Below are 25,624 nucleotides of genomic sequence, written 5' to 3'. Positions count from 1 at the left end.
CGGCCAAACTAAGAACTGAGAAGTTTGTAATTTATATAATTTCTGCTGCAATGGCAAAGAACAGGCAACGGCAACGGGGCCGACATTCCACTAATCAATCCGCTAAACCCAGCCCAGGCCAGGCCCGATCCCAATCCCAATCCCAATCCCGACCCGGGCTTCGTCGTGACGCCAATGACAGCTCAAACAATGCAAATGGCAAAGTTTTGCGAGGGGAGAGTCGGGGGGGGGGGGGGGGGGGGGGGGAGTTGGCCAAGTCTCGAGGCCTCCTAAAAACCGCAATTGCGTGCAAATATTTTATACAATGCAGTCACAAGTTTTGGGCGGGCAGGTAAACGAGGCACCGACTTCCATAATTTTAATGTCATAATAAAAATAAAATAATAACAAACGCAAACGCAAACAAACGGGCAACAAGACGGCATTTGGCTGCATTGTCGGCCCCATTCCCAGCTTCAGAGTTGTAGTTAATGTTCCTCGAACCCATTGCAAAGGGCCTAAAAACGGGCATATTGGCTATGTGCTCAATTCCACTGCCAACATTTCTTATATTTTTTGCGAATGTAACATTTTTAGCTAATCTGAAATATGTTAAGTATATTGGCTATGTTGCATATTTGTGTAGGAGCCCAATTCCACTGACAACATTATTTACATTTAACATTTTTGGCGAATGTGCTATGTGTTCAATTCCACTGGCAACATTTCTTACATTTGTTGCGAATGTAACATTTTTAGCTAATCTGAAATATGTTAAGTATATTGGCTATGTTGCATTTTTGTGTAAGAGCCCAATTCCACTGACAACATTATTTACATTTAACATTTTTGGCGAATGTGCTATGTGCCTGATTCCACTGGCAACATTTCTTAAATTTTTTGCGAATGTAACATATTTTGCTAATCTAAAATATGTTGTATTTTTGTGTAAGAGCCAAATTCCACTGACAACATTATATACATTTAACATTTTTTGCGAATGTGAAATATGTTGCCCATAAAAAACCCATATCTGTCATGTATGTATTATTTGACTTTTAATATCAAACCGATTGCCAATGGAATCGCAGAATGTGAAGTTTGTAAATGTAACATATTTTTAGCATAGTGGAATCAGGCTTCAGTTTACGCCTGTTCGATATCTGCTCGCATTTACATTTTATCGATAAATATCGACTTTGAGACATGGTTTTTTGAACATAGCTCGAAAATTATAATAGCTAGGTCCGCCAAATTTGGTATTTAGGTTCTTGTACAGATAAAAAATATATAACACTTTTTAGATACCCTACCAGATTCCTAATAAAGTGGGCAAATATGGGAAGATAATAAATAAAAGATAATCAGGAACGCATTTGCATGTATAAAGGTTTAGTGCTTGGCGCTGAGTTCAGGGTATCTGCTAGTCGGAACACTCATAATTGTTGGGCTTGGAGGCAGAATGCAAATTAGCTTCTCTTGTAAAGAGAGAGAGCGAGAGAGAGAGCGAGAGAGCGAGAGAGAGAGAGAGACTGTTTTGGCCTGTGCATAGAAATGTGAATATGTTTTTGGGCTGCGCGACGCGCTGAGGTCCAGTTTGGCCAGTATGAATCAAATGTTTTCGGCCAAATAATTGCCTGATTTGAGCCAGTTTGGAGTCATAATTTAGTGCAGAACTTATTGCCCCTTTCAGGAGTTTCAAAACGGAACGATGGCCCTGACTGTAACTGACTGCGACCTGCGACTGTTCCCGCAGATTGCAGAACTTTCTTATAGTTGTCGACTTTTTGGCGTGTTGTCGTCTGTTTTGCCTTTTGTTGCTGTTAAATGTACTTCTCATAGTTGTTCTTCTTGTTGTTCTTGTTGTTGTTGTTGTTGTTGTTGTCGTGCGCAACTAAATAAATTAAAATGCAAACAGAAGGCAAACGCAGACGAGCAGACGGCATGGGCCCATTCTTGCCGTAATATTTTAGCTAAGAACTTTGCCTTTTGCCAGTTTACACCACGAGAGCACGAGACATTGCAAACAACTCAACTGTACACACATATACACAGGTAAATGTGTGTGTGTGTGTGTGTGTGTGTGTGCAATCATCGTTTTATTAATTAGGCTGCCATTAAAAAACTGTGCCGCACAGCGACTTTGTCTAGACCCGAGTCTCTCCATCTCTCCATCTCTCCACATATCTCTCCATATATATAGCTGTATATCTTCTGTATATTTATTTGCAGCTGGCGAACAGGATGCACAACGCAGCGACTCGACTGACAGCTGATGCACATGTGTTTACCCTGCCCCCTCCCACTCTTCGTTTTTTTTTGCGCCCTTTATCTCATTTATACTGCTGCGCTTATGTAGGTCATCGCCAAAAGGAAAAGAAATTGTGTTTCGAATTGCGAAACTTGAAACTCAATTGCAAATTGATAAAAATTCTTTTCGCTTTTCGCCAATTCATAATTCCAAAGCCAGATCAAATATTATGCTATCGGATCTAGGAATATACCTAGTTTAGCTCCTATAAATTTCAAACCAAGTCTCGAATCGATTTTCATCGATTTTATGGCAATGAAAATATATATCGATATCTAGCTCCAAAAATGTTCGAGTTATGCCTAAAAAACCAAGTCTCTAATCGATTTTTATCGATTTTATGGCAATGAAAATAGATATCGATAAATCGATATCGATATCAGACTGCGCGTTAAATGGAAGAATATATACTGTGTATCGAGTATCTAGCTCTAATAGTTGACGAGATCAACGAGAAATTGGAATTATGACTCGGCTGATCAAGAATATGAGATAAGTTAGCCTTTTATGCTATAGGGTCGAGGTATAGGTATATCTGGCTCCTATAAATATCGAGTTATGCTTTACAAACCAAGTCTCTAATCGATTTTATGGAAAGCAGAAAATATATCGATAAATATATCGATATCATTCTGCATATTAAATTGGGAAAAATATATATATTGCATTTCGAGTCTTTAGCTCTTACAGTTTTCGGGATTAACTAGGAATTGGAATATTGAGTAGGCTGATGAAGAATCAGAGGTGCTTCCTTTATAAGGATTAGATACCTAAAAATTAAAGAGTATCTCACATAGCTGCTAAGCCAAGAAATTGATTCAGATTCGACAGATTTCGCGCCATTTAACATGTTCGAAACGAGTTTCGAGTACTCGTCTTGGTTTGTGAGCCGAAAACCATGGGGGAGTTTGGAAAGTTTGTGACTTACCTTCAACAGATCGCGAAAGTAGGGGCTGCATGCGGAGAGGACCACGCGATGCGCCTTTATGCTGCGACCCTCGCAGGCGAGCGTCACATCGACAAAGTCCTCATCATCGCGAAGGTTCTCGAACGCCGATGTGATGCTGCTCTGGTAGTTGTTCCATCGCAGACAGAAATGTTGTGTCTCGTCCATGTTGCTTTGTTCTTGTTCGGTGTAGAAGTTATTCAGCTCGATTGTTGCTGTTCGAGTTGCAGTTGCAGTTGGAGTTGCAGTTGGAGTTGGAGTTGGACTTGTTGTTGTTGTTGTTGCTGTTCTTAGCTGCCTAGCGTTGTTGTAGTTGTAGTTGCTGCTGTTGTTACAATTGTTGTTGTTGTTGTTGTTGTTGTCGTCCTCAACTGTGAAAACAACGCTGGCTTTCTTTGTAGTCACCTTTTTGCGTATTTTGGCGGCTTTCTATTGCACCGAGGGAATAAATAGTTCGGCCTGCTCGTCGTGTTTGTTGCGCCTACGCACGCACGCACGCACGCACGAACACACACACACACACGCACACGAACGCACACCCGTGTCCTTGCTGCTTGCGTAAATGTTGCTCCTGTGTGTCCTGTGTGATGATCGGTCGACTATTGACTAATATTTAATTAACTGCAATTGGACGAGGCGAAAAAAAGTTGCAACTAATTAATTCAATTGTCAATTCATTAAACTTTAACATAAATTATGGGTAAATACATATCAAAAAAACAAATATATACATTTTTAATTGCTAAATTCGAACCGGCGACTTCTCGCCAGCTGGTCCGACGCTCAGACACCTAGAACACGCAGCCTGATGACGTCACGCAACTGTCTGCTTTACCAGATCGAAGAGAAAGATCAGTCAATCAGTCAATCAATCAATCAATCAATCAATCAATCAATCAGTCAGTCAGTCAGTCAAGACCAGCTCTTATGCATGGGATATGCATTCATTTAAAGCTCGTGGTCGTCTATTGTCAGGGTTCGAATTTAATCGAAATCTTGAAATTTTGATTAAATTGTTGAATCGCAATGTAAACAAATCATTTGAACAAGTATAAGCTAATTATATTATTCTATGTAAATTAAATACAACTCGTTTAACTTGTTTAATCAAATTGTATTCTTGCGAGTTCTTTTCAATCTTTCTTTAAAGCACATACATACACACACACACATATGTGTGTGTGTGTCTTCGTTCACGGGCGGGGGAATTTTTCTGCTGCGGCCGCTAAAAATGTTGATTGTTTTTGGTGCAACAAACGCAACAATGCAAAATGCAAAATGCAAAATGTTCGAAAATTGTTAACAAATGCACTTTAAAATCAATTCAACCACGGCGACAATTTGTGTGACATAGAAACAAAACTGAAATGAAGAAGAAGAAAAAAACTAGTCTCTAGACAAAAAAGAAGCAAACAGACAACAAATACTACGATTTAAACGAGTACAATTGAATTTTATATGTTTTTTGTATTCGTATTCACTCAAAACGCGTGCTTCGAACAAAAAAGTCAGCGCTAAGCAAATGAACCAAAACTGGAACCAGAGTGAAAACAGCAAACGCATCGCAAATAAATAAAACACTTGTAGTGCACAATTTTCGATGTGCTTTTCGCATTCGCATTGGTTCTGGTTCTTGAACTGGTTCTGGTTCTTGAACTGGTTCTGGTTCCTGAACTGGTTCTGTTTCTGCTCTTGCTTTAGGGGGAGGATACTTCTTGATCTCGTCTACATTTGCATTGGTTCTGGTTCTGGTTCTTGAACTGGTTCTGGTTCCTGAACTGGTTCTGTTTCTGCTCTAGCTTTAGATGCTATTCGAATAGCGAGGATGCTTCTTGATCTCGTCTACAGTCGCATTGGTTCTGGTTCTGGTTCTTGAACTGGTTCTGGTTCCTGAACTGGTTCTGTTTCTGCTCTAGCTTTAGATGCTATTCCAATAGCGAGGATACTTCTTGATCTCGTCTACATTCGCATTGGATCTGGTTCTGGTTCTTGAACTGGTTCTGTTTGGCTCTGGTTTTGGTTCTTGAACTGGTTCTGTTTCTGCTTTTGCTTAAGTTTATATTCTGTTAACGAGGATACTTCTAGAAACTGGTTCTGGTTCCTGAACTTGTTCTATTTCTTGTTTTAGTTAATATTCTGTTCGACAGAATACTTCTAGATCGCGTCTGCATTCGCATTGGTTCTGGTTCCTGAACTGGTTCTATTCTACCCTTGCTTTAGTTTATATTTTGTAAGTGAGGATACTTCTAGATCTCGTCTGCTTTCCTAGCCCCCTACTTAAGTACAAGCGCACTTTTTGCTATTCGCATTGGTTCTGGTTCCTGGACTGGTTCTATTTGTAGCTTTAGTTTCGGTTCCCTACTTCTGTCTATGCATGTTCGCTCTCTTTCGCACAAGCACACACACACACACACATACATACGTAAAAGCAGTTACTGCCTTTGCTTTAATTTCTATTCTGTTAGCGAGGATATTTGTAGATTTCATCTGCTTTGAAGTCTCCTCTCTATGTATGGGCGTATTCTTTCCTACACACACACGCTCAGACGCGCACGTAAAAGCTTGCCTATATGTGTGTGTCTGTTTGTGTGTTTGTGACATTGAAAGTGAAAACTATCAAGATAAGTCGAGGCGTGCGCTTGTGTGCGTTGCACTTTTTAGCTATTCTAATAATAGCACGCAGTCAGCCGCAATGCACACATACATGGAATGGTGTTTGCGTGTGTGTGTGTGTGTGAGAGAGAGTGTGCTTAATTTGATGACGAATGTTGTATGCTCTACGCGATGGAAATGTGAAATGCAAATTGCACATGTAGTACATACATACCTGCTCTATAAAAGCATCCCACTATGTACGTATGTATGTATATACTATGTACATATATGTATAATGTACGATTGGGATCTGAGCAAAACTCTAATAGTTAATTATGGTTGCGAATGCCAACAGAAATAGATTATTATGTGTGCAATTTGTTGGCGAATTTTGTTTAGCAAACATATTTGTTTTTTCTTTATTGTTGTTGCTTAAGTGTTATTATTCTGCTTTTTGCTTTGGCTTCGTTTTGTTGTTGTTGTTGTTGTTGTTGTTGTTGAGGTAGAAATTTGTTTGCGTATACGTAATATGGTAATTTAAGAAGAATAATGCTATTCGCTTTGACTTGAGATCTTGGCTTAGACGTTAAATGCAAATAACATTTGGCACTCGGCAAAAAACAAATCAAATAAAAATAATAGTAAAAAAAAAGTATAACGTTTACACACACACACACACACACACACTTATCAATTACCGAACCGAACTGAACCGAACCGAACGACCGACCGAACAACACGCACTTATAACTATTTAGCTACATATGTAACTATGTATGTAGGTATGTATGTATGTATGTATGTATTTGAGATATGTTTAAAATTGTGTTTAATTTAAAGCTGCATCGCGTTTCGTCGCAGGATCGCCTCGAATTGTCTTTGGGCTGGAAGCACACACTGACTACACTGAACGGTAAAACGGTAAAACGGTAAAACGGTTAAACGGTAAAACGGGGAACGCTGGAAGCAGCAGTCGGCGGCCAACCAGCGTGTTGGGCTTTTTTGTTGCGTTTGATGATTGCAAGCGTAGAAACTCAACTGAATTCATGCTAAAGAAGAAGAGAGTGCTCGAGTGCCTCTGGCAGGCAGAACACGCCAGCGACGGCGACGGCAACGCCGACTGCGCGCAGCAGCAGCAGCAACAGCAGCAGCAGCGGCAGCGATAGCGCACAAAAAAGCGCATTAGGCAGGGACAGGGGCAACGGCAGTCGAAAGCACACACAAAACACTAAACTATTCACCGAAATTTTGGCAACAGCAGCAGCAGCAGCAGCAGCAGCAGAAGCAGCAGCAGCAGCAGTCGCGCATGTGTGCGTGTGTGTGTTCGTGTGAGAGCGGGAGAGAGCGGGACAACAACAAGCGTGCGCACGCTCTGTGCCGTTGTTGCTGTTCTGGCCAGTCTGAGTGCCCCGATCCCCGCCAGTCAAACGCGCTAGGATCGCCAGGTAGGCAGACAGGGACAGGAATTAACGATCCATATGTCCATATGTGTGTGTGTGTCTGTGTTCGTGTGTGCATGTGTGCTCAGTGATCTGTGCGTATGCATGTATGTGGGGGGAGCACAGTGAATTGAACCTGAACTTGAGTATTAGAATGTGTTGTGCTTTTAATTCCCACCACCATGACGGACCAGACCGAGCGCAGACACACACATACGCACACACACACACAGTGCCGCTGCAGCAGCGACGCACTCACACACACACACACATGCATGCATGTGCCAAATAAAGTTTTGGCACAGTCCAGTATTAAATTTGTGACTCTCGATCTCTCACCCTCTCTTGCGCTGTCTCTCTCTCTCACTCACGCTCGCGCTTAGTTTATAGTGCTTGCCTGTGCCTGCACATGTGTGTGTGTGTGTGTGTAGCTGTGACTTTTGTGCATAGAACAAAACTCCGTTGCGGTCGGCGACGCAGCAACTGCGACGCCAACGCGAACGCTGACTAATAGCGACAAAATGGATAGGCAGAGATACATACATACATATGTATGTATGTATGTACATGGAGAAAAGAGCTACATATAAAAAACTAACAGCTCGAGAGATTAACCACTCGACAACTTTGACACTTTCAACTTGCACTCGACTCACGTGTGTTTGTGTGTGTGTGTGTGTGTGTGTGTGGGGATCGCCTCTAATTACCATGACGAGCAAGAACATCCACCTGCCACCCGGCGCAACTAGCGCCGCCTCCCTTTGCCTGCCGGCAGCTATCCCGTTACAATTGTAATTGCAGCGAAAGCATCCGCAAATTCATTTGAAGTGGAGCCCCGGTGGGCCAGCCGGTGGGAAAAGCTCAAGTTTCTAATGCAAGCCAAAAAATTATACACAAAATGTACAATGCATAATAATAAAAAAAAAGAAGAAGAAGAAAATAACAGCGCCACACTCTTTGGGCGAGGGGTGCAGTGGGAGGCAGGGGGAGCGTGTGACCGTGACCGACGCCCAGCAGCTGCTAACTTATAGAATATTGGAATATAGAACATAAAATGCGGTCTTATATTTCGGCTCACATTCCAATTTACGGTACAATACGTTACGTTCGTATATTTGCGCCTTGTTATTTGTTCGAATTCGAACTCGAAACTTTCGGCTCTAAAAACAAAATACACGCAGCTGCACTAAGCAGAATCTAGTTGGCATAGCCAACTAGTATGTGTGTATGTGTGCATGTATTGATGTACTGTTTACATAAGTAAATATGTATGTATGTATGTGTTCGTAAGCTTTGTTGGATTCTCTTTGATTGGGATTCTTCGATCTGTTGTTTTATTTCGTTCAAGTTCGAAATGAATTTGATTTTTATTTTCAATTCTGATGTGACTTTTTGTGCAAAAAAAACAATATAAATATATATGTATATGTATGTACATATATATAAGAGATCTTCGCTCGCATTCGCAATTCGTAGTGTTTACGAACTTTCAAGGCTAAATACTACATTTTTTGCGCTGTATTTGTTGTTGCTGTATTATTATTAAATTTTGTTTGGCGCATTTCGCCGCGCACTCTCCCAGCCGCTAGCCGGCTGCGCGTGAGGGTGTGAAGGAGAGGGCGAAAGAGAGAGCAGGCGACGACGTTGCCGTCAACGCCGCTGCCGCCGCTGCTGGTGGCGCTGCTGCTGCTGCAGACGCAGACGCAGCCGCTGCTGGCGAACAGCTTTTAAAATAGTTCTAGAAAAAGTTTTTTTTTTTTTCGTTTTTTGTTTTTGTTCTGCGCGCTTTTTGGCATTGCAGTTTTTTTTTGCTCATTGTTTTTTGCAATTTTGTTTGCCGCGGTGTGCGTATGTGTGTGTATAGTTGAATAAAGCAATTATTTGCTTGAATGCGCGAAAGAAAAAAGCAGCAGCAGCAAACGCCAAACAAATGAGATTAGATAGACAAGTAGTTTGTTCGGTTGGAAACTAAAACTTAATTCTATTCGATTCACAATAGATGCACGTGCGTGTGTGTGTGTGTGTGTGTGTGTGTGTGTACTCTATACGCATTTTATGTGTATTGGTTAGTTATCGTACTGGTTTATTTTCTGCATTTGTGCCTGTCTCCCGGCCATTTCCTTGCTCTTTTGTTTTAATTCTTTTATTTTACTTTTTTAACTCTTTTAATTTTAACTAATAGATATGCTGTTACTGTAGTCTAGAAACTAGACATATTCTTTAAAATAATCAGTATGTTTATTAAGGCGAAAAACATGATTGCAAGTATTTTTACATCTAGATGTATTTACATATACACATACATACATAATAAAACATTTGTACAGGGTATCTATCAGTCGACCATGTCATATTGCTGCTGCATTTTCGTGTGCTCTTTATTTCTGTTTCGCTTGGCCTGTTCGCCATGTGTGCGGCGTTTGCTATTTTCAAGGTTAGCTTCGACTGCGTTAGTTGTGTGTGCACACACAAACACAAACACACACACACACACACATAGACATGGCCCCAAGTCTCCTCTAGTAGTTCTCTATCAGTTGGCTCTGTTCGCCAGGCGCTTGGCAACGCGAATTCCACTTCGCGCAGATAAGTAAGAGGACGGGGGCGGGAGGGGGGGAGGTGGCCACACAGAACAACAGGGCAGCCGCTTGTTTACAGAGCGTTCATTGAACAAGGTCAGTCCCACCCACAGACAGAGACACGGACACAGACACGGACAGAGACATAGACATGGAGCTAGACACAAACACATCGCCACTTGTTGCCGACAGATGGAGGCACAGAGTAGCAAGTGGCAAGAATCAACAGACACCCTGTGCCTACAATTCACATCCCACCTTCCTTCCCTCTCATTCCGCCATTTGCCATTTGCCATTTGCCATTTGCCATTCCCACTGCCATTGCCATTGCCATACACATAATGCCGGTCAAATGTAAAATCTAACGTCCGCATACAAATAAAAACACACACACACACACAAGCCGGCAGCCACACTCACGCACACACACACACGCACACATGCATACATAGTCAGCCCAGCCACAGCGGCGAAAGCGAAAGTTTTATGTAAAAACTAGAACGAGAGACGACGGCGACGACGACGTCGACGTCGACGACGACGATGACGATGACGACGACGACGACGACGATGACGACGACCATTACAAGTACAGCGTGGACTGGGAAAGCTCTGTCTGCACATATACATATGCGGGGCATAGTGCGAGTGCGAGTGCGAGTGTGTGTGTGTGCTAGTGGGCTAGACAAAGGCTAGACAGCTGCCAGCTGTGGGACCAACAAAAACAACGACAACAACATGGCTATGAATACCGTTACATGCAAATGCATAGAACTGCATGCTTGCACATTTGAGCAGAATGTTGAGTGATTAATGAGTCGAATAGATTAATTAAGTGCCAGCTGCTTGTTGTGACCATTAGAAACGGCCAAGTAGTCTAGGAGAGAGAGAGAGAGAGAGAGACAACAAGCACAAACAGCGCCAGCGACAGCGACATGCAAACAATTCAAAACAAAACCCAATTTTTCAACTCGTAAACTGAGTCCAAGTTCAAGGTCATGCGTTCAACGTCTGCTCTGGCTCTGCTGCTACCGCTGCCGCTGTCGCTACCGCTGCCTGGTCTGCGTACTAACCATAGAGACGGTAGATGTGTGTGCGTGTGCGTGTGTGTGTGAGCGCGAGGGAACAGAACGGAGACCGATGCGCCATTAGATTGCAGAAAAAGCTACTCGCGCTATTGTTGCCCTGTGTGTGTGTGTGTGTGTCAGAGAGCGAGAGAGTGCTTGGCGTGTGAGCGAGCGCGTGGCGTTCAACAAACACTTTCAAACAGCGCAGCGCAGCGCAAGAGACGCAGGCGCAGACGCAGACGCAACACACAGAACACACAAACACAAACACAGAGGCAGTCAATCGGCGTCCGCACGTTTTTGCTGTGTGTATGTTTGTTTGTTTCCTTTGTTGGCGTCTATCTATCTACATACATACATATGTATGTGTGTATATGTATATGTATTTCGGGATGTAGAGACACACCACGCAAAATTAGAATTGGGAACTGGCTGGCTGCCTCGCTGCCTCGCTGCCTGGATGAGCTCAGACTTGGACTGTTCTATGACTGGCCACGAGAGTCTGGCGCTGGGGTGGGGGAACAAGATGCGGGCGTCTCTTCAGACACAAATAAAAGACAACTGCAACTGTCTGTCCGTCTCCGTCTGTCTCTTTGTCTGTCGGCTCGCCAAGCTTTTTGTCTGGAGTTCGTAACTTTCTATGCGTATGTATGTACATACATATGCATGTTCACTGTGTGTGTATATGTATGTATGTATGTATGTGTGCCTACTCCTGTGTCTTCCTGCCTGCGCGTGGTCACGTTTGTCTACGCTTCAATTTCTTCTTCGCTTTTATTTTGTTCAGTCGCTTATTGTTTTTATTGTTGTTGTTGCTGTTTTTATTATTTTAGCTGCCATTTCGCTCGCTCGCTCGCTCGCTTTAACGCTGACAAAGTTGATTTCTATTGTTGGTGCGCGGCGCAGTCGCAGCGCGGTTGGCTGCAGCGACTGCGGGCTGCCTTAGTTGTCGTTTTTAGCATTTTGCGCTAATTTGACCTTCACCTTAACCTAGTCATCGTCTGTCGGACATTCGGTCGTTTACCCCATGCCAAAGTCGAACAAAAAACACTCATCATTAGTTTGTGTGCAAGCTATACAGGTATATACACACACACACACACACACACAACCATATGTACGTTTTGTGTACGCTCAAAAGAGAGCAAACGCTAGAAATTCAAATTTTTGACAGAGCTTTTTTTTGCGATAATACACACAACTGCAATTTCTGCTCATCCCCCGCTCTATGAGTGCACACACACACAGAGACAGCATGATCCGCTGTGATCACACAACTATTGCCGTCGATAGCTTTCACTCAAAAGCTCTGCTCTCGCTCAACTAGTTTTTGTAGTTGGCGTGTTTCTATTTGAGCGCTTTTGGCATTCGCTTTGGCTTATCTAGCGCCGCTCGCTGCCAACATCAACATCAACAACAACAACAACAACAAGAAACTAGCAATGTAAGTTTAACAGTTGAGCAGCTGCTGCTCTTGAGCGCAAATAGTTTCTGGGCTAGAGCTAGATCGAGTCGCAAATTTTCCAGTGCTGTTTAGTTGAGAGTGCGACGCGTTTGGCTTTGGTTGTCGTTAGTTTCGTCGTTCGCCTTTCCGTTAAATAGTGTCAATAGTTTTGTACCCCTCCCACTCCGATTAGCCCAAGTTAAATGCATGTAAGTGTATCAGAATGCATGCATCAAATATGGAAAGGGGAAGTGATTTGTGCGCGGCAATTTTGGGTAGCTGTCGTCGCAGTCGCGAGGGCTTTGAACTCTCGTGACGTTGCGCGTACTCGTTCAACGGCTCGTCTCGGCAAGCATCAGCACCCCACACCCCACCCCTTTGCGCTGCGTGCGCGCATGTGAAAAGTGTAACAAAAACAAAGTGCGGCCCATTATCGTGCGATCCAACCCCCCCACCCCACCCCCTGATAACCGACTGCGACAATCAGTTATTGGCCCGCCGTGTGGAGCAGCTTCTCCAATGAGCATTGAACTGCGAATTGCACAAGCGTGCGAATCTGGCAGACACATACATACATGAGAAATGGAGCGCTGCCAGATAACTGGCCATATTGAGGTGAGTTAACAATACACGCACACACAAGCATACAAGTTGTATAAATCCCATTTCTGGCATTATTTATGTACAATATGTATTTTTGTGTGCCAATCGAAGGACTGTGTTATACTGCTGACGCAGCAGTTGGGACGGACAGTCGCCGTGTGGCCTAAAACGCAAGAAGGCACTTTCAAAAGTAATGCAAAGCTGGCGAAATTTCGCGTCTGTGTAAAAATGCATTTAATTTTAAAATAATTACATATACATATGTATGTGCATGCGTTTGTGTGTGCGAGTATGCATACGCATACATACATATGCACGATTTGCTTGCATGAACAAAAGCCTACAACGCAGTGCTTTGCAAAACAGCTATCCAAAAAAAAAAAAAATGAAAAAAAAATAACACATACTGCGCTCTCCCTTCTGTGATTGTGTGTGTTGTGTGTGCTCCACAGGGCGAGAGTAAAAGCTAAAACAAAAGTAAGCTGCGCATTGGTCTCGCTCATGCGCGCGCTCTCTCTCTCTCTCTCTTTCGCGCTCGCGTTCGCTTTGCCGCGCGCGCGTGCTCTGCCCATCAGTCCTTGAGTATACATGTTTGTGTGCGGAGCCATACATATGCACATACATACGTATGCATGCATGTATGCACGCGTCTATGGATGCATGTACATACATACATACATACTTACTTATGCACAATTTAATTCGTATTACATGCCTCGCATTATATTTGCTTGTTTGCCTTGCAATTTACAAAGCGTTCGCCATTTGGGTGAAACCGTATGTACATACATACATACATATGTGTTACATATTCGTGAATCCTATAGTATGTATGTCCGTATGTATGTATGTGTATTTGTGCACAAATAAGCAAACTCCTACTCGCCGCAAGACGAATTGTATTCAATTGACACACATACACTTTTGATATTTGTACATATTAAATATATGCACGCATGTGCATAGATATACATACATATACAAGGCGAGCGGCAAGGGGCAGTCCCATTAAGAGTAGGCCTCAAGTTGCCTCGCCATGTCTACATCCCTTTTCCCCCCCCCCCCTCTCCTTGCCCACTGCCCTTTCAACCGACCGAATTGTCGCTGGTTCGTGTGCATTCACACAGCTGCATTTGTGTTTGTGAGCGCGCTATTTTTTTTTTCGTAAGCTTTGTGCGTTGTTGTCGTTGATTATTTGCTCAGTGTTTGCCTGCGTGTGTGTGTGTGTGTGTGTGTAATATATGTGTATATATGCATGCGCTCATGCTTGAACACAAACGCAGATCGTACGCGCGTATTAGCATTTCTCATCAAAAGCTGCTCGACGCAGCTGCGCTGCCGTTGCTGCTGCTGCTGCTGCGCTTCTGCTGCCGGCGAGGTTAAGAAACTTTTTGGGTTTAATAACATTGCACAAGGTTATTAGATAAAAATGTGTTGAGCAAAAATATGCGCTCGCTCGTACTCGGCACTGGGAAATGGAAATGAATCGGCTCGGCTGGGCTCAGCGGCAGCGGCAGCGAATGCGACTGCGACTGCGACTACGATCGTCGTGTGTGTGTGTGTGTGTGTGTGGGAGAATGGGAAGGGGAATAGAATGGAATGGATGACTTTGACCGGTTCTTTCTCTCTCGCTCGCTCGCTCTCTCTATATCTATATCTATAGTTATAGCTAAAGCTATAGCTAATACATATTTTTGCATACTATATGTATGTACTTACATATATACATTTATATATACACAATGTATTTATGCCCAGGTTGACTGCCATGTGACTTATTCTTGGCTGAGGCTTTGCGTTTGGTCTGTTTTTTTTTTTTTGGGGCTACCAAATGCCGTTACTCCTCTGATTGACACTGAGAGAGAGAGAGCGAGATCAATGCATTGTTGAGCGTGAACGGGTTCAATGATCATTTGATTTGCTGACTTGCTTGACTTGCCTTCCTGCTCGTCCCTCTTAAGTTCCCACTGTCTGTCTGTTAGTCTGTCTGAAAATCGCATTTTCTAGTACGTTGTACAACAAATGTGAAGGAACGCATGTGTTACGTATACGCCACATGGTCAATGAGAAACCTGCATTTACCGTTACTAATAAGACTCAGCTCATATTACAACCCATGTGGCTGGCATGCACATGCATGCAAAGAGGAGGGGGGGGGGGCAGGAGAGAGAGAGCGCTCCAGAGTTGCCAGCCCGGGCAAACTGTAAACTGAGACCAAGACGAGACTAGGCCAGGAATGGCGAAAAAAGAAAGAAGACCAAGAAGGAGACAGCGTGAGCTATGCACATGACACCAATGACCAACTGACTGACTGACTGACTGACTGAGCAGACTAAGAATAGTAATAAGAGAAAGAGCAATCAGACGCAACAGAGAGAGGGGGATAAAAAAGGAAAAAGTGCAACAACTTGCGTCTCGCTTTCGCTCTCGTTGGAGTTGGAGTTGTTGTTGTTGGGGAGGGGGAGTGAGTGAGTGTGCAGAACAAAAGGCGACGAGTATCAGAGCCTGAGCTGACTTATCGGGTACAGTTATTTTTTTATATTTACTTCATATTTTCATATTTCTTTTTGCTTCGTTATCTCGACTATGGCAACGCCTTTAGCCGCATTTAGTGTGGCCTATGCGAGGTCTGTTTGTCAGTCCGCCCTGTTGCTTATTATTATGTGGCCTTGGAGTAACCGTTTCCGAGAACGAGAGCCGCGACAAAATGCAGACCCCTCCCCCTCCCCCTTCCCGTCCACCGTCTGTCGACAGCAGTCTGTAGTCTCAGACACAGACGCAGACACAGACACAGAGACAGACGCAGATCCAGACCCACGCACTTGTCTATCTTTTCTGTTTGGCTGCATTTTGCAATTCTCGCCGGCCCGTGAACGCGGCCTTGGAACGGTTTGAATGGCAGCGTCATCGCCGTCATCATCAATGTGGCGTGTGCGTGTGTGTGTGTGTGCGAGTGTGCGAGTGTGCGAGTGTGCTCTGCAAGTGCGTAGAATTTGCTAGAACTTCTCATATGCATGCATACGAATGGGCTGCACACTTTGTGTGTGTGTGTGTGTGTACCTATTGCTGACTCATCGTCTGCAGTGTGTGGCAAAGATACCATACCGACAACTCCGGTCTCGGTCTCGGTCTCGGTCTTCCCCTGGCCTGCTTTCCTACTCCGGCTGTCTTCGCAATCCTTCGCCCCCTTTGCTGCCCTTCAATTGAAGCCAGTTGATAGTTTATTATTGTTTATTGTCTCTCAAGGCCAGCGGAAGTGTTGACGGCTTTGCAAAGGGCCTCGTCTAATTACACACACTCGCACACACACGCACACACACTCGCACACCCACATACATGCGAAAAGAATGATGGCAGCGACCGACTTCTGTCATTTTGATTAACTGTAAATAACAGCTCAATTTCGCTGGCAGCGCTGCGACTGCAGAAAGTGACAGAGAAGATGAACACAGCAAGGGAAAGAGAGAAAGAGAGATAGGAGAGCGAGCCGAGTGAAGCCTTACGCAGGCTTCCGCTGTGACTTGTGGCTTCAGTTTTACTGTTACATTTTTTTCTCTCCCATTTTTCTTTTTTTTTGTTGCCCCTCATTTTTTGCTGCTGCTGTCGTTGCGTTTGTGATTGCTTTTGCCTTTTGCTTTTTGCCTTTTGCTTTGTCGTAACTGAAGCTACAGCAATCACACACACACACACACACACACACATACATATAAAGAACCATAACAATAACAGCAACAACAGCAAAAACAATAACAAGAAAACAAGTTGTGCGCCGCCAACCTTGAATGTCGGGCACTTGCACACACTCTCACACACACACCAACACACACACACACACACACGCAGACTTTCTAGTGCCCTCAACGCAGCAGCCACAGCCACAGCGACAGCCATTTGCCTAGAATCATCCTCCAAGCAGACTGCGACAGCCCCAACAACAACAACAACAACAACAACAACAGCACGTTCGCTGTCTGTCTGTGTGCGTGTGCGTATGCTTGTGTGTGTGTGTGTGTGTGTGTGTGTGTCTGTCTGTTGCGTCTGGCTCAACTATGTCCCGCTGGCCCGCTCTTTATGCTAGGCATGCTTCGCCTGCAATTTTCATTCAGTTTTTCCCATCTCCACGACTTCGTCGCCGCTGGCTCTGGCGAATAGGCGAATGGTGGACGAAGGGGCGGGGCGGGGCTGGGTGCCGGGCGGGTGCCGGGCATGTGGTGCAGGAATGTAGAAAAATGTGTTAGTGGAGTAGTTGCCATTACGTCACCTTTGCGCAAAAGTGTGCGAGTGTGTGTGTGTGAGTGTGAGTGTGTCGGTGTGTGTGTGTGTGCCTGTGCATTTGCGCGCGTCTGGGTGCGTTTATGCCTTTATGCATGCATCCACACATGCAAGTGTGTGTGTGTGTGTGTGTGTGTGTGTCTATACCGGTCTATGTTGGCTGCAGTGCGCGTTCAGGGTCTCGGTCGCCCCGACTAACACACATGCACACATACATATGTACATAGTAGACAGGCGGGATTTGTCGGTGTCGTGTTTTGGCTGTGTGCTGCCCTGACGACCGTTTGACTTGATGCTCTATTACCCCCCTCTCCCCCCTCCCCCACCCTTTGCCCGTGCATAATCCCATTTCTATTTCCAGTGCATTTGCCGCTAGCATTGAAAAAGCGAAAGTTCCGCATCATTTGCTGGGCACACACACACATACATGCATGTGTGTGTGTGTGTGTGCAGGCATTTAGCTTAGTTTTTGGGCACTTGTCACTCGCTTACCTGTTAACGGTAAATTCAAATGGTTTGTCCTGAGTCCAGAGTTTGGTTTTGTCGCCTGAGGTGCTTAACGGTTTTTTGTATATGGATATTTGACTGACTTTTGATTCGTAACGCTGAGTCCTGAGTTGAGGTGTGTTGCGGCGGTGTACAAGATAAACAAAATACTGTTGAGATTGCGATCAACAACAAAATAAACAAAATAAAACACAAAGAAAAACAACAATATGTGTGGTAAAAAAAAAATATTAAAACAGTAGCAAACAAAACGCAAACGAAACGCACAAAAATAAACAAAGTTCTGGCCTCAATCTCGGGATATAACTCAAAACTGAATGCAATGCTCTTCTTCTTCTTCTTATATTGCTGCGCTTCGAGCTGCCGCACGACGTTTGTTCGCTGCGACGCTGAATACTAAACTGCAGGCATTGTCCAAGCCAAAGCCCCGACGCCCCGATCGCAAGTGCGCAAAAGATCCTCCGTCGCGCAGCAGCAGCAACAGCAGCAACAGCAGCAGCAGAAAAAGGCAACAAAGGCAACACGAAAGCAACACGAACGACACGAAAACAACACGAACGCACGAGCGACAGCCGAACGGTTCTTCTTGTTGTTGTTGCTGTTGTTGCTGTAGTTGGGCTACTGTGTGGAAACGACTTCCTGCATGTCGACTACCCCAACCCCCCTCCCCCCCGCGACTCAACGAGCTGTGTCCATTGTCGCCCTTTGCCAAAATGTGTGTGCCTTACAAAGCGCTTGAGAAATGCTGCTCTTACTAAATGCTAAATACACACAAACACACACACACACACAATGCATTAATATACTCGCACACACACACACATGGGCACTCGAAATTCGCCTGTGTCGCCAGCGAAGGGCAACGGTGACTCAAAGTGCTAATGATCAAGCGCTGGAAGTGGAACTGCAGCTGAGGCGGCGACTGCGACGGCGGCTGAGACTGCGACTGTTACTGCGACTGTTACTGTTACTGGGACTGGGACTGGGACTGGGAGTGGGACTGCTGCAACTGCCACTGGAACTGGGACGAAGAGCGCACGAGAAGGGCAACCGCATGCGTGCTCGCTCGCTCGCGCACAACAGCAGCAGCAGCGCCTGCTTAGTTCGATGCAGAAAATTGGCACAAAACAAAAAAGTGCAAAAAAAAAAAACATAAAGTTGAGAGAGCGCAAATGCGAGTCGAAACTGAAACTGAAGTTCAAGTTGTGCCCGCTTCAGTTGAGACGAGACGTTGAGAGGGCCGAGGGCCGAGACGTAGGCTGCGATCAGATGCATTGCGCGCTTGCCCTGCTCGGTTGCTTCGCCGCTCTCTCTCTCTCTCTCTCGCTCTTTCTTTTGCTCTCTCAGTGGCAAACTTGCTCTCCCGCATTGCATGAGTCAAATGTCCTTCTCTTGTGCATGCGGGCGGGCTGTTGGGGAAAGGGCTAGCCAGCAGCCTGCCAAATGTACGAAAGAGCTACACACACACACACACACACACACACGAACACACGGGCAGAGTTGTGCGCGTGTGTGCGTGCCAATGCAGCACTTCCTTGAACGGGCTGCGATGCGACTGCAATTGCAGCTTTCGAGCACATTCTCTGCTCCTTCTTCTGCCTGTCTCTTTGGGCCCAATTTCGGGCAACCTCTGCATAGAATTAAGACGTACCTGTAGACGTAGCTGTAGCTGAAGCTGGGGCTGGGGCTGGGGTTGGAGCTGGAGCTGGAACTGATGTTGCAACTGCAGCTGTAGCCGTCGAATGCGGCCTGTTGTAGTCGACTAATTTATATTTTTTTCACATGGCGCGACATTTGCGAACTTGAAATAGCTGCAGCTTCTTCTTCTTCTTCTGCTTTACACTTTACACAAAATTCAATATGAAAAAATTCGTATTCTTGACGCTGTCTTTGTCAGCAGTTCTCGAGGTCCTTGAAGCTTGAGGACGACTCGGTTTAATCAGTTTGATTTTTTGTTTGATTTATTTGCACACTTTTTAAAAAAATTTATGAAAATTGTTTTTTTTTTTTGTTTTTGTTGTTGTTAATAAACGTTAAAAAAAAAGCAAAACAAAACAAAACAAAACAAAGGAAAAGGCGCAATTGTTGAGCTTTTGATCCTTGCACTTGTTGCACTTGACGCACGTTCTCTATCTACGCTCTGTCTGTCTATGACTGATCCGCATTCGCATCCGCAATTGTTGCTGCTGCTGCTGCGTTTGATGCGTCTGCTGCGTCTGCTGCTGCTGCTGCTGCTGCGGCTGAACTTTTCCAGCGGCTAACAGTGAAATTCGATTTGAATTTGAAATTGTGCGTTTTGGCTGAACTAACTTTAGTAACTGAACCGATCGAATTAAAAAGCTCAACTGAGTTCCGAAAAAATGCAGTTAAATGTGCTCATATTGTGCTGTGTGTGTGTGTGTGCCCCTGCTGCTGCTGCTGCTGCTGCCGCCGCCGCCGTCGTCGTGTGCGTGTATGTGTGTGTGAGTGTGTGTGCGTGCTGCCCAATTGAATCAGAGAATTCCCTGACATTTTGTGTGTGTGTGTGTGTCTGTGTGTGTGTGCATATATACCGCCTGTGTTTGCTCTTTTTTTTTCTTTTTTTTTAAATACAACTTTTTTACAGGCACGCACACACACACCACACACACACACACAGCACACACACACGCGCGCACACATATTTCCTTCATTTTTTGGGCTTGCGATTTGCCATTGGAGTGCAGCGACGCGAACGTCGTCGTCGACGTCAACGTCAGCCCGAAACCGAAGCACGACGATCAGCGACGCGTCACTGCAGTCGCCATCGCCCGTCGACCGTCGCCGCCGGCGCACATTACAGCAGCGCGGCAGCGCGGCAGCGCAGTCGCCAAAAATTTGCTGCGCAGGGCAGCGCCAGCGCATGCGGTTTTTTTTTCTCTCCCCGTTTTTCTTTTGACATAAGCAAAAAGAAAAAAAAAAAACAAACCAACAACAATTTAAGCGAAATAAAAATAAAATTAAGCGAGAGAACAAACGAAAATGCTTTGCTGCTGCTTTGTGGCCTTTTTCTTGTACTTAAATTTATTTTTTCCTGCCAGAAATTGGGCAAAATGTTAACACTCAATGTTGAATATACAACAATAACAAAACACACACCAAACACACACACACACACGCGCACACAGGCACAAATTTGTTGTGCATTGTTGACAATTATTTGCATGTGTGTGTTGTTGTTGAGGAACAGTTGCAGCTAAAAATGTTTGCCTTTGCTCTGCGGCGAATTGAGTTCATTGCAGATTCGTCGCTACAACAACAACAACAACAACAACAGCAAGAAAGCGGCGCACTTGCAGCGCTGCACGACTTTCACTGTGTTGGTGTGTGTGCAGCAGCGCCCCATAAACGCCAAAGACGTGCGTATGTGTGCGAAAGAGACATGGCATATGTATGTATATGTACATATATATGCATGTGTATATACAAACATAGAATACAACGATCAACGGGCATATCAAAGCGTTTATCAGCTTCGTTTTCGGCTTTCGTTTTTCGCTGTTCGTATTCTGTTTTTTTTTTTCATTTCTTTTTTTGAGGTTGTTGAAATCGTCGCCAATTGAAAGTTGTAGCCCACATTTTGTTCGCATTTTACAAAGCCCACCAAATTCTTTGGCCCTGTTTTCGGCTCGTGTACATATGTACGAATATATATATATGTATATATATACATGCACATATGTACATATATATACTGAATGCATTTGTGTGTGTGTATGCACTCGCAATTTGCAGTTTCTGAATTTCTGCTGATGTCGATTGCCGATTGCGGATTGGTTATCGCATCGCAGCGCACTGTACATGTGTGTGCGTGTGTGTGTGTGCGGCTTTAGAGCCTAACCTAATTCGAGGCCTAAAATAAATTGAAATTGAATTTGACTTTACTCCCCCTCCCCCCAAAAACTAGTTGCGAATTGCAAATGCATTTTGCGATTGTTTTGAATTTGGCTTTGTGCTTCCACCCCTCCCTTCCCTCTAGTCACCTCACGTTCAGTGTGACCCTGTCTGGAACTAGTTGCGAATTGCAACTGTTTTTGTGCCATTTTCGCTGTTTTTTTGTATTTATATAATACTTTTTTTTTTGATGCAACTGAGGCTATCCCGTCTTTGTACTTATTGTGTGATGTCTGTCGTCTGTGTTTGCTGAACTCAATTTTTTTTTGTGTTTTTTTTCGTTTTTTTTCGTTTCAGTCATGTTGTTTTCATGCGTGGCGATTTAATTTTTTAATTGTGCTTGTCTCGCACTTGTGTTGCCAATTTTTTCCAGAATACGCATATTTTTTCTGCTCTTTTCTTTAAACAGTTTTTTATGCTTTTTTTTTATTGCGCTGTTTGCCATGGCTTTTTTCGGGCACTTGTTTTGACCTTTTGTGTCTTGGGAGATGCCGCCAGCGCGGCTTGAATGAAATCTGGCCACTATTTCGAGCTGCACTCAACACTTTTTTCGTTATTTACATATATTTCTCTTTTAAATACAGCTCATGCCAGATATACATACGTGAAACGACACAAAACTAAAAGCTCAAAATTGAAATAGCCTTCGCGTTTCCCTTCCTATTTTTGACAGCTAATCGGCTGATGAGCTGCTATTAACATTAACCCTTTGCATGACCTCGCTAAAAAAACTTCAACAACAACAACAACAATAACAATGACAATGACAATAACAATGACAATGATCGCAATGCGATCGCAATGAACCCGCTGCTGTTTGTTCTAATTGTTGTAGATTGCATTGGGTTACCGACACCGACGCACACACACACACACACACACATACACACACAGATGCACACACACTCAGTTCGCCTGTGAAGGCCTAATAAGCGCGCCGTCCATTGACCGCGCTGTGGCTCTCAAAAAAGGCAAATAACAAAAGCCGCCGCTAAATATGCGGCGTATACGTAATGTCTTTCAGCTCACGCTCTCGACTCTGACTCTCCCACTCTCTCCCACTCTCTCTCTCGCTCAGTTTGGGCATTAGATATGCATTCGTTGTAGTCGTTTACAGTAGACACTCACACACACACACACACGCATTGATAATCTTGCGAATGCAAAAAAAAACAACAGCCCAAAAACGTTCAACGTTCGGCAAAGTTCATCGACTTTACGCGCTATTCGCTTGCGCTCCTGCCTCTGCCTCTGCCTCTGCCGCTGCTTCTGCACTCCCAGTTGCACCTAGTATTTGTCTCGTGACTAAGCGCGAGACACGACAATTGCGATCGTCCCCTTCCCCCTTCCCCCTTCCCCCCTCTACTGTTGCTTATTATCAGATGTTCTGGCTTCAAGATTAGCTCATCTACTCAAACTTCGGCTATTGCAATCGTTTTGTGACCTCTAGGCATTTTCATTATCTTTGATTAAGCTGGTAGAACGGAACCTAAGGAGTGCCCCTCCCCAATTACTAATTTTCTTGCTAAATTAACTTTTTATTGATAGACATGTTATAGCCTAATTCCACTGTCGACATTTCTTACATTTTCAGCTAATGTGTAAAATGTTGCCTGTACGTTTCTTCACATTTTTCACATTTACAAAAAATGTTAGCCTAATTCCACTGTCGACATTTCTTACATTTTCAGCTAATGTGTAAAATGTTGCCTGTACGTTTCTTCACATTTTTTACATTTACAAGAAATGTTGTCCCCGAATTTCGTATCGAAGTTATGGAAAATATAAAAGTATCATTGCCATAAAAAGCTGACGTTAACTTAAAATTATAATTTTAAATTTTATTAATTGCACAGTTTATAATATTTGAAGATGGCCAAAAAGTCCATTAAATGGAGGAAGGAATACTTTGCGTCGCTTAGGTAAATCTCATCAAAGAAGCGCTACTTTTGCCATTCACATGTTACCGAAAACTGACACTCGCTAATGGAATCGCAAAATGTGAAGCTTGTAAATGTAACATAAATGTTAATGTAATGGAATCAGGGTATTAGAGAGATCAAAATTGTAGATACATATTACATATTTATGAGGTTTTGCATAGAACAATACGTAAAATAACGCAAAATCAATTGAGCATTAGTTTTACCGATACGGTCGATCGAGCCAAATTTGTGTCGCCTTGAAATTTAATTATAATGTTCCAAATGTATTAATTGAGTAAAGTTTCTCCTTCGACACTCCTGCTGGACAGGTGAAAGAGGAAGTAAGCTCAGTATTTGACCAACTTCCAAGAACGGAAGAGGTTGAAGAAAGAGGAAAGGCAGAGTCATCCAGTTCATGCTCAGTGTATTGGCGAATGGTTTATCTCTACGATCTCTACAGCAAGTTGACTAAAATTCTACCAGATTCTTTATAAAGAGTGAGGAGAAATTACTTAACACAGTTCACAGCTAAACTGGTACATAGTTTCTCTTCCAAAAGTCTATTCTGCTTTCTACATATTAATAAATTTCTATTCGAGCGTATTTGAAGAACCTTTAGATGAACTTAAGTATGGCATCTATGTCCTTGGTCCCGTTAATTACTTTAACTTTAACTCATATAATCAATTTCCAGCTTATGCTTTGAATTTTGTTCAATCGCGGTTATTAAAAAATATATATTTAAACTGTTTGAAAACAATTAAAATAAAAAGGTTTGAAAAAACAAAATCCCGCCCACGAGGCATGTCCGCCTAATAGAGATGTCCGTAAGGGGGAATTTTGACTGTAGTAAGATTTTTTATTGCTTTCGCCAAGAGGAAACAATTAAAAGTACTCGAATGTATTCATGAATATATGGCTTCGGCTTTTATAGTCCGATCTTTTTGAAATTTAGGGACTACAATTTTGCAGACTAAAGCGTAAGGTTCTACCTTTAATAATATATTTCGTGCGATTTTGTGCGATTATTCAAGAGGAGGCACTCAGAAAAGTGAAATCTGTAAATATATATACTAGCGGGTATTGCCCGGCCTTGCCCGTCCAAGGTTTTGTTTTAAGAATTTTATCTTTCCACTAAGTACACGCCCGTGGACAATGGAAATCGACTTTTGTTCAAAAATATGTTTTAGGTGCATCGAATAAAGAACCAAGTGTTGGAGTCAACGGTTTCCGGCCATGTTAGTGGGAATCTTGAAACTGAAGAATCAACTTTCGTTTATTAAACCCTTAACACGCTTTTGCCACCCAAGAACGCATCATATAAATTCTCACAATAAGCTTAGCTAGAAAACTTTCATACCAAAGTTTTTCGCGACTTTTCCACACATGCGGTTGGAATTTCCCGAAATACCGTCCTTATATGTATTACGAAAACCTGCATACCAAGTTTGGCCTATCTAGCTCTTATTTTTTTTGAGTTATGCTAAAAGAAAAACCAGTTTCAAAATCCACAGTCATGGAAAATATGAAAATAGGTGGATATATTGAAAGAAAGTTTCTAGTTTTTAGTTGTTATAGTTTGTGAGATCGATCGGACATGGCTATATTGACTCGGATATTAAAGAATGTGAGAAACTAGGCTCACGAACCGAACCCTAAGGGGAGGGTGCTGGTTCAAACCGTACAACATTACATGAGATGCACAGCAAATAAAACAGGGCCCGATCAAGGATATATATCTTATATTTCTATTCCACTTTTAAGCATATTATACTTAAACCTGGGCTTAAGAATGGCTTCTCGACAGGGCAGGGTGCTGGTTCGAACCGAGAACCGAACCAGCGATATTTGTTTTTGGGCTTACATGAGATGCACAGCAAATCATTTTGGGATAAAGGATATATGTGCTATATTTGTGTGTTCCACTTTTACGCATATTATATTGAAATCTGGGTTAAAGAATGGCTTCTCGAACTAAACCTCAAGGCAGGGTGCTGGTTCAAACCGTGATCCAACTTTCTTTCGGGCTTACATTAAAAACACTG

At 43.5% G+C, this 25,624-nt stretch overlaps 1 protein-coding gene across 6 annotated transcripts in view; it reads right to left on the bottom strand.

Annotated features, from left to right (window-relative positions):
- br (broad) overlaps positions 1 to 25,624 on the bottom strand; it is a 120,471-nt gene that overhangs the window by 33,646 nt on the left and 61,201 nt on the right. For all 6 annotated transcript variants that reach the window (XM_064700284.1, XM_064700285.1, XM_064700286.1 and 3 more), the window contains exon 3: positions 3,219 to 3,857. In XM_064700284.1, the coding sequence (XP_064556354.1) occupies positions 3,219 to 3,404 (186 nt within the window). In that variant the 5' untranslated portion in view covers positions 3,405 to 3,857. The remainder of the gene's footprint in view (positions 1 to 3,218; positions 3,858 to 25,624) is intronic.

The sequence above is a fragment of the Drosophila montana genome, unplaced genomic scaffold (assembly GCF_035044405.1).
Source record: "Drosophila montana isolate Dmon_TW-CO22-7 unplaced genomic scaffold, ASM3504440v1 contig_1688_1, whole genome shotgun sequence".
Lineage (NCBI taxonomy): Eukaryota > Metazoa > Arthropoda > Insecta > Diptera > Drosophilidae > Drosophila > Drosophila montana.
This window is presented reverse-complemented; position numbering and strand designations above follow the sequence as displayed.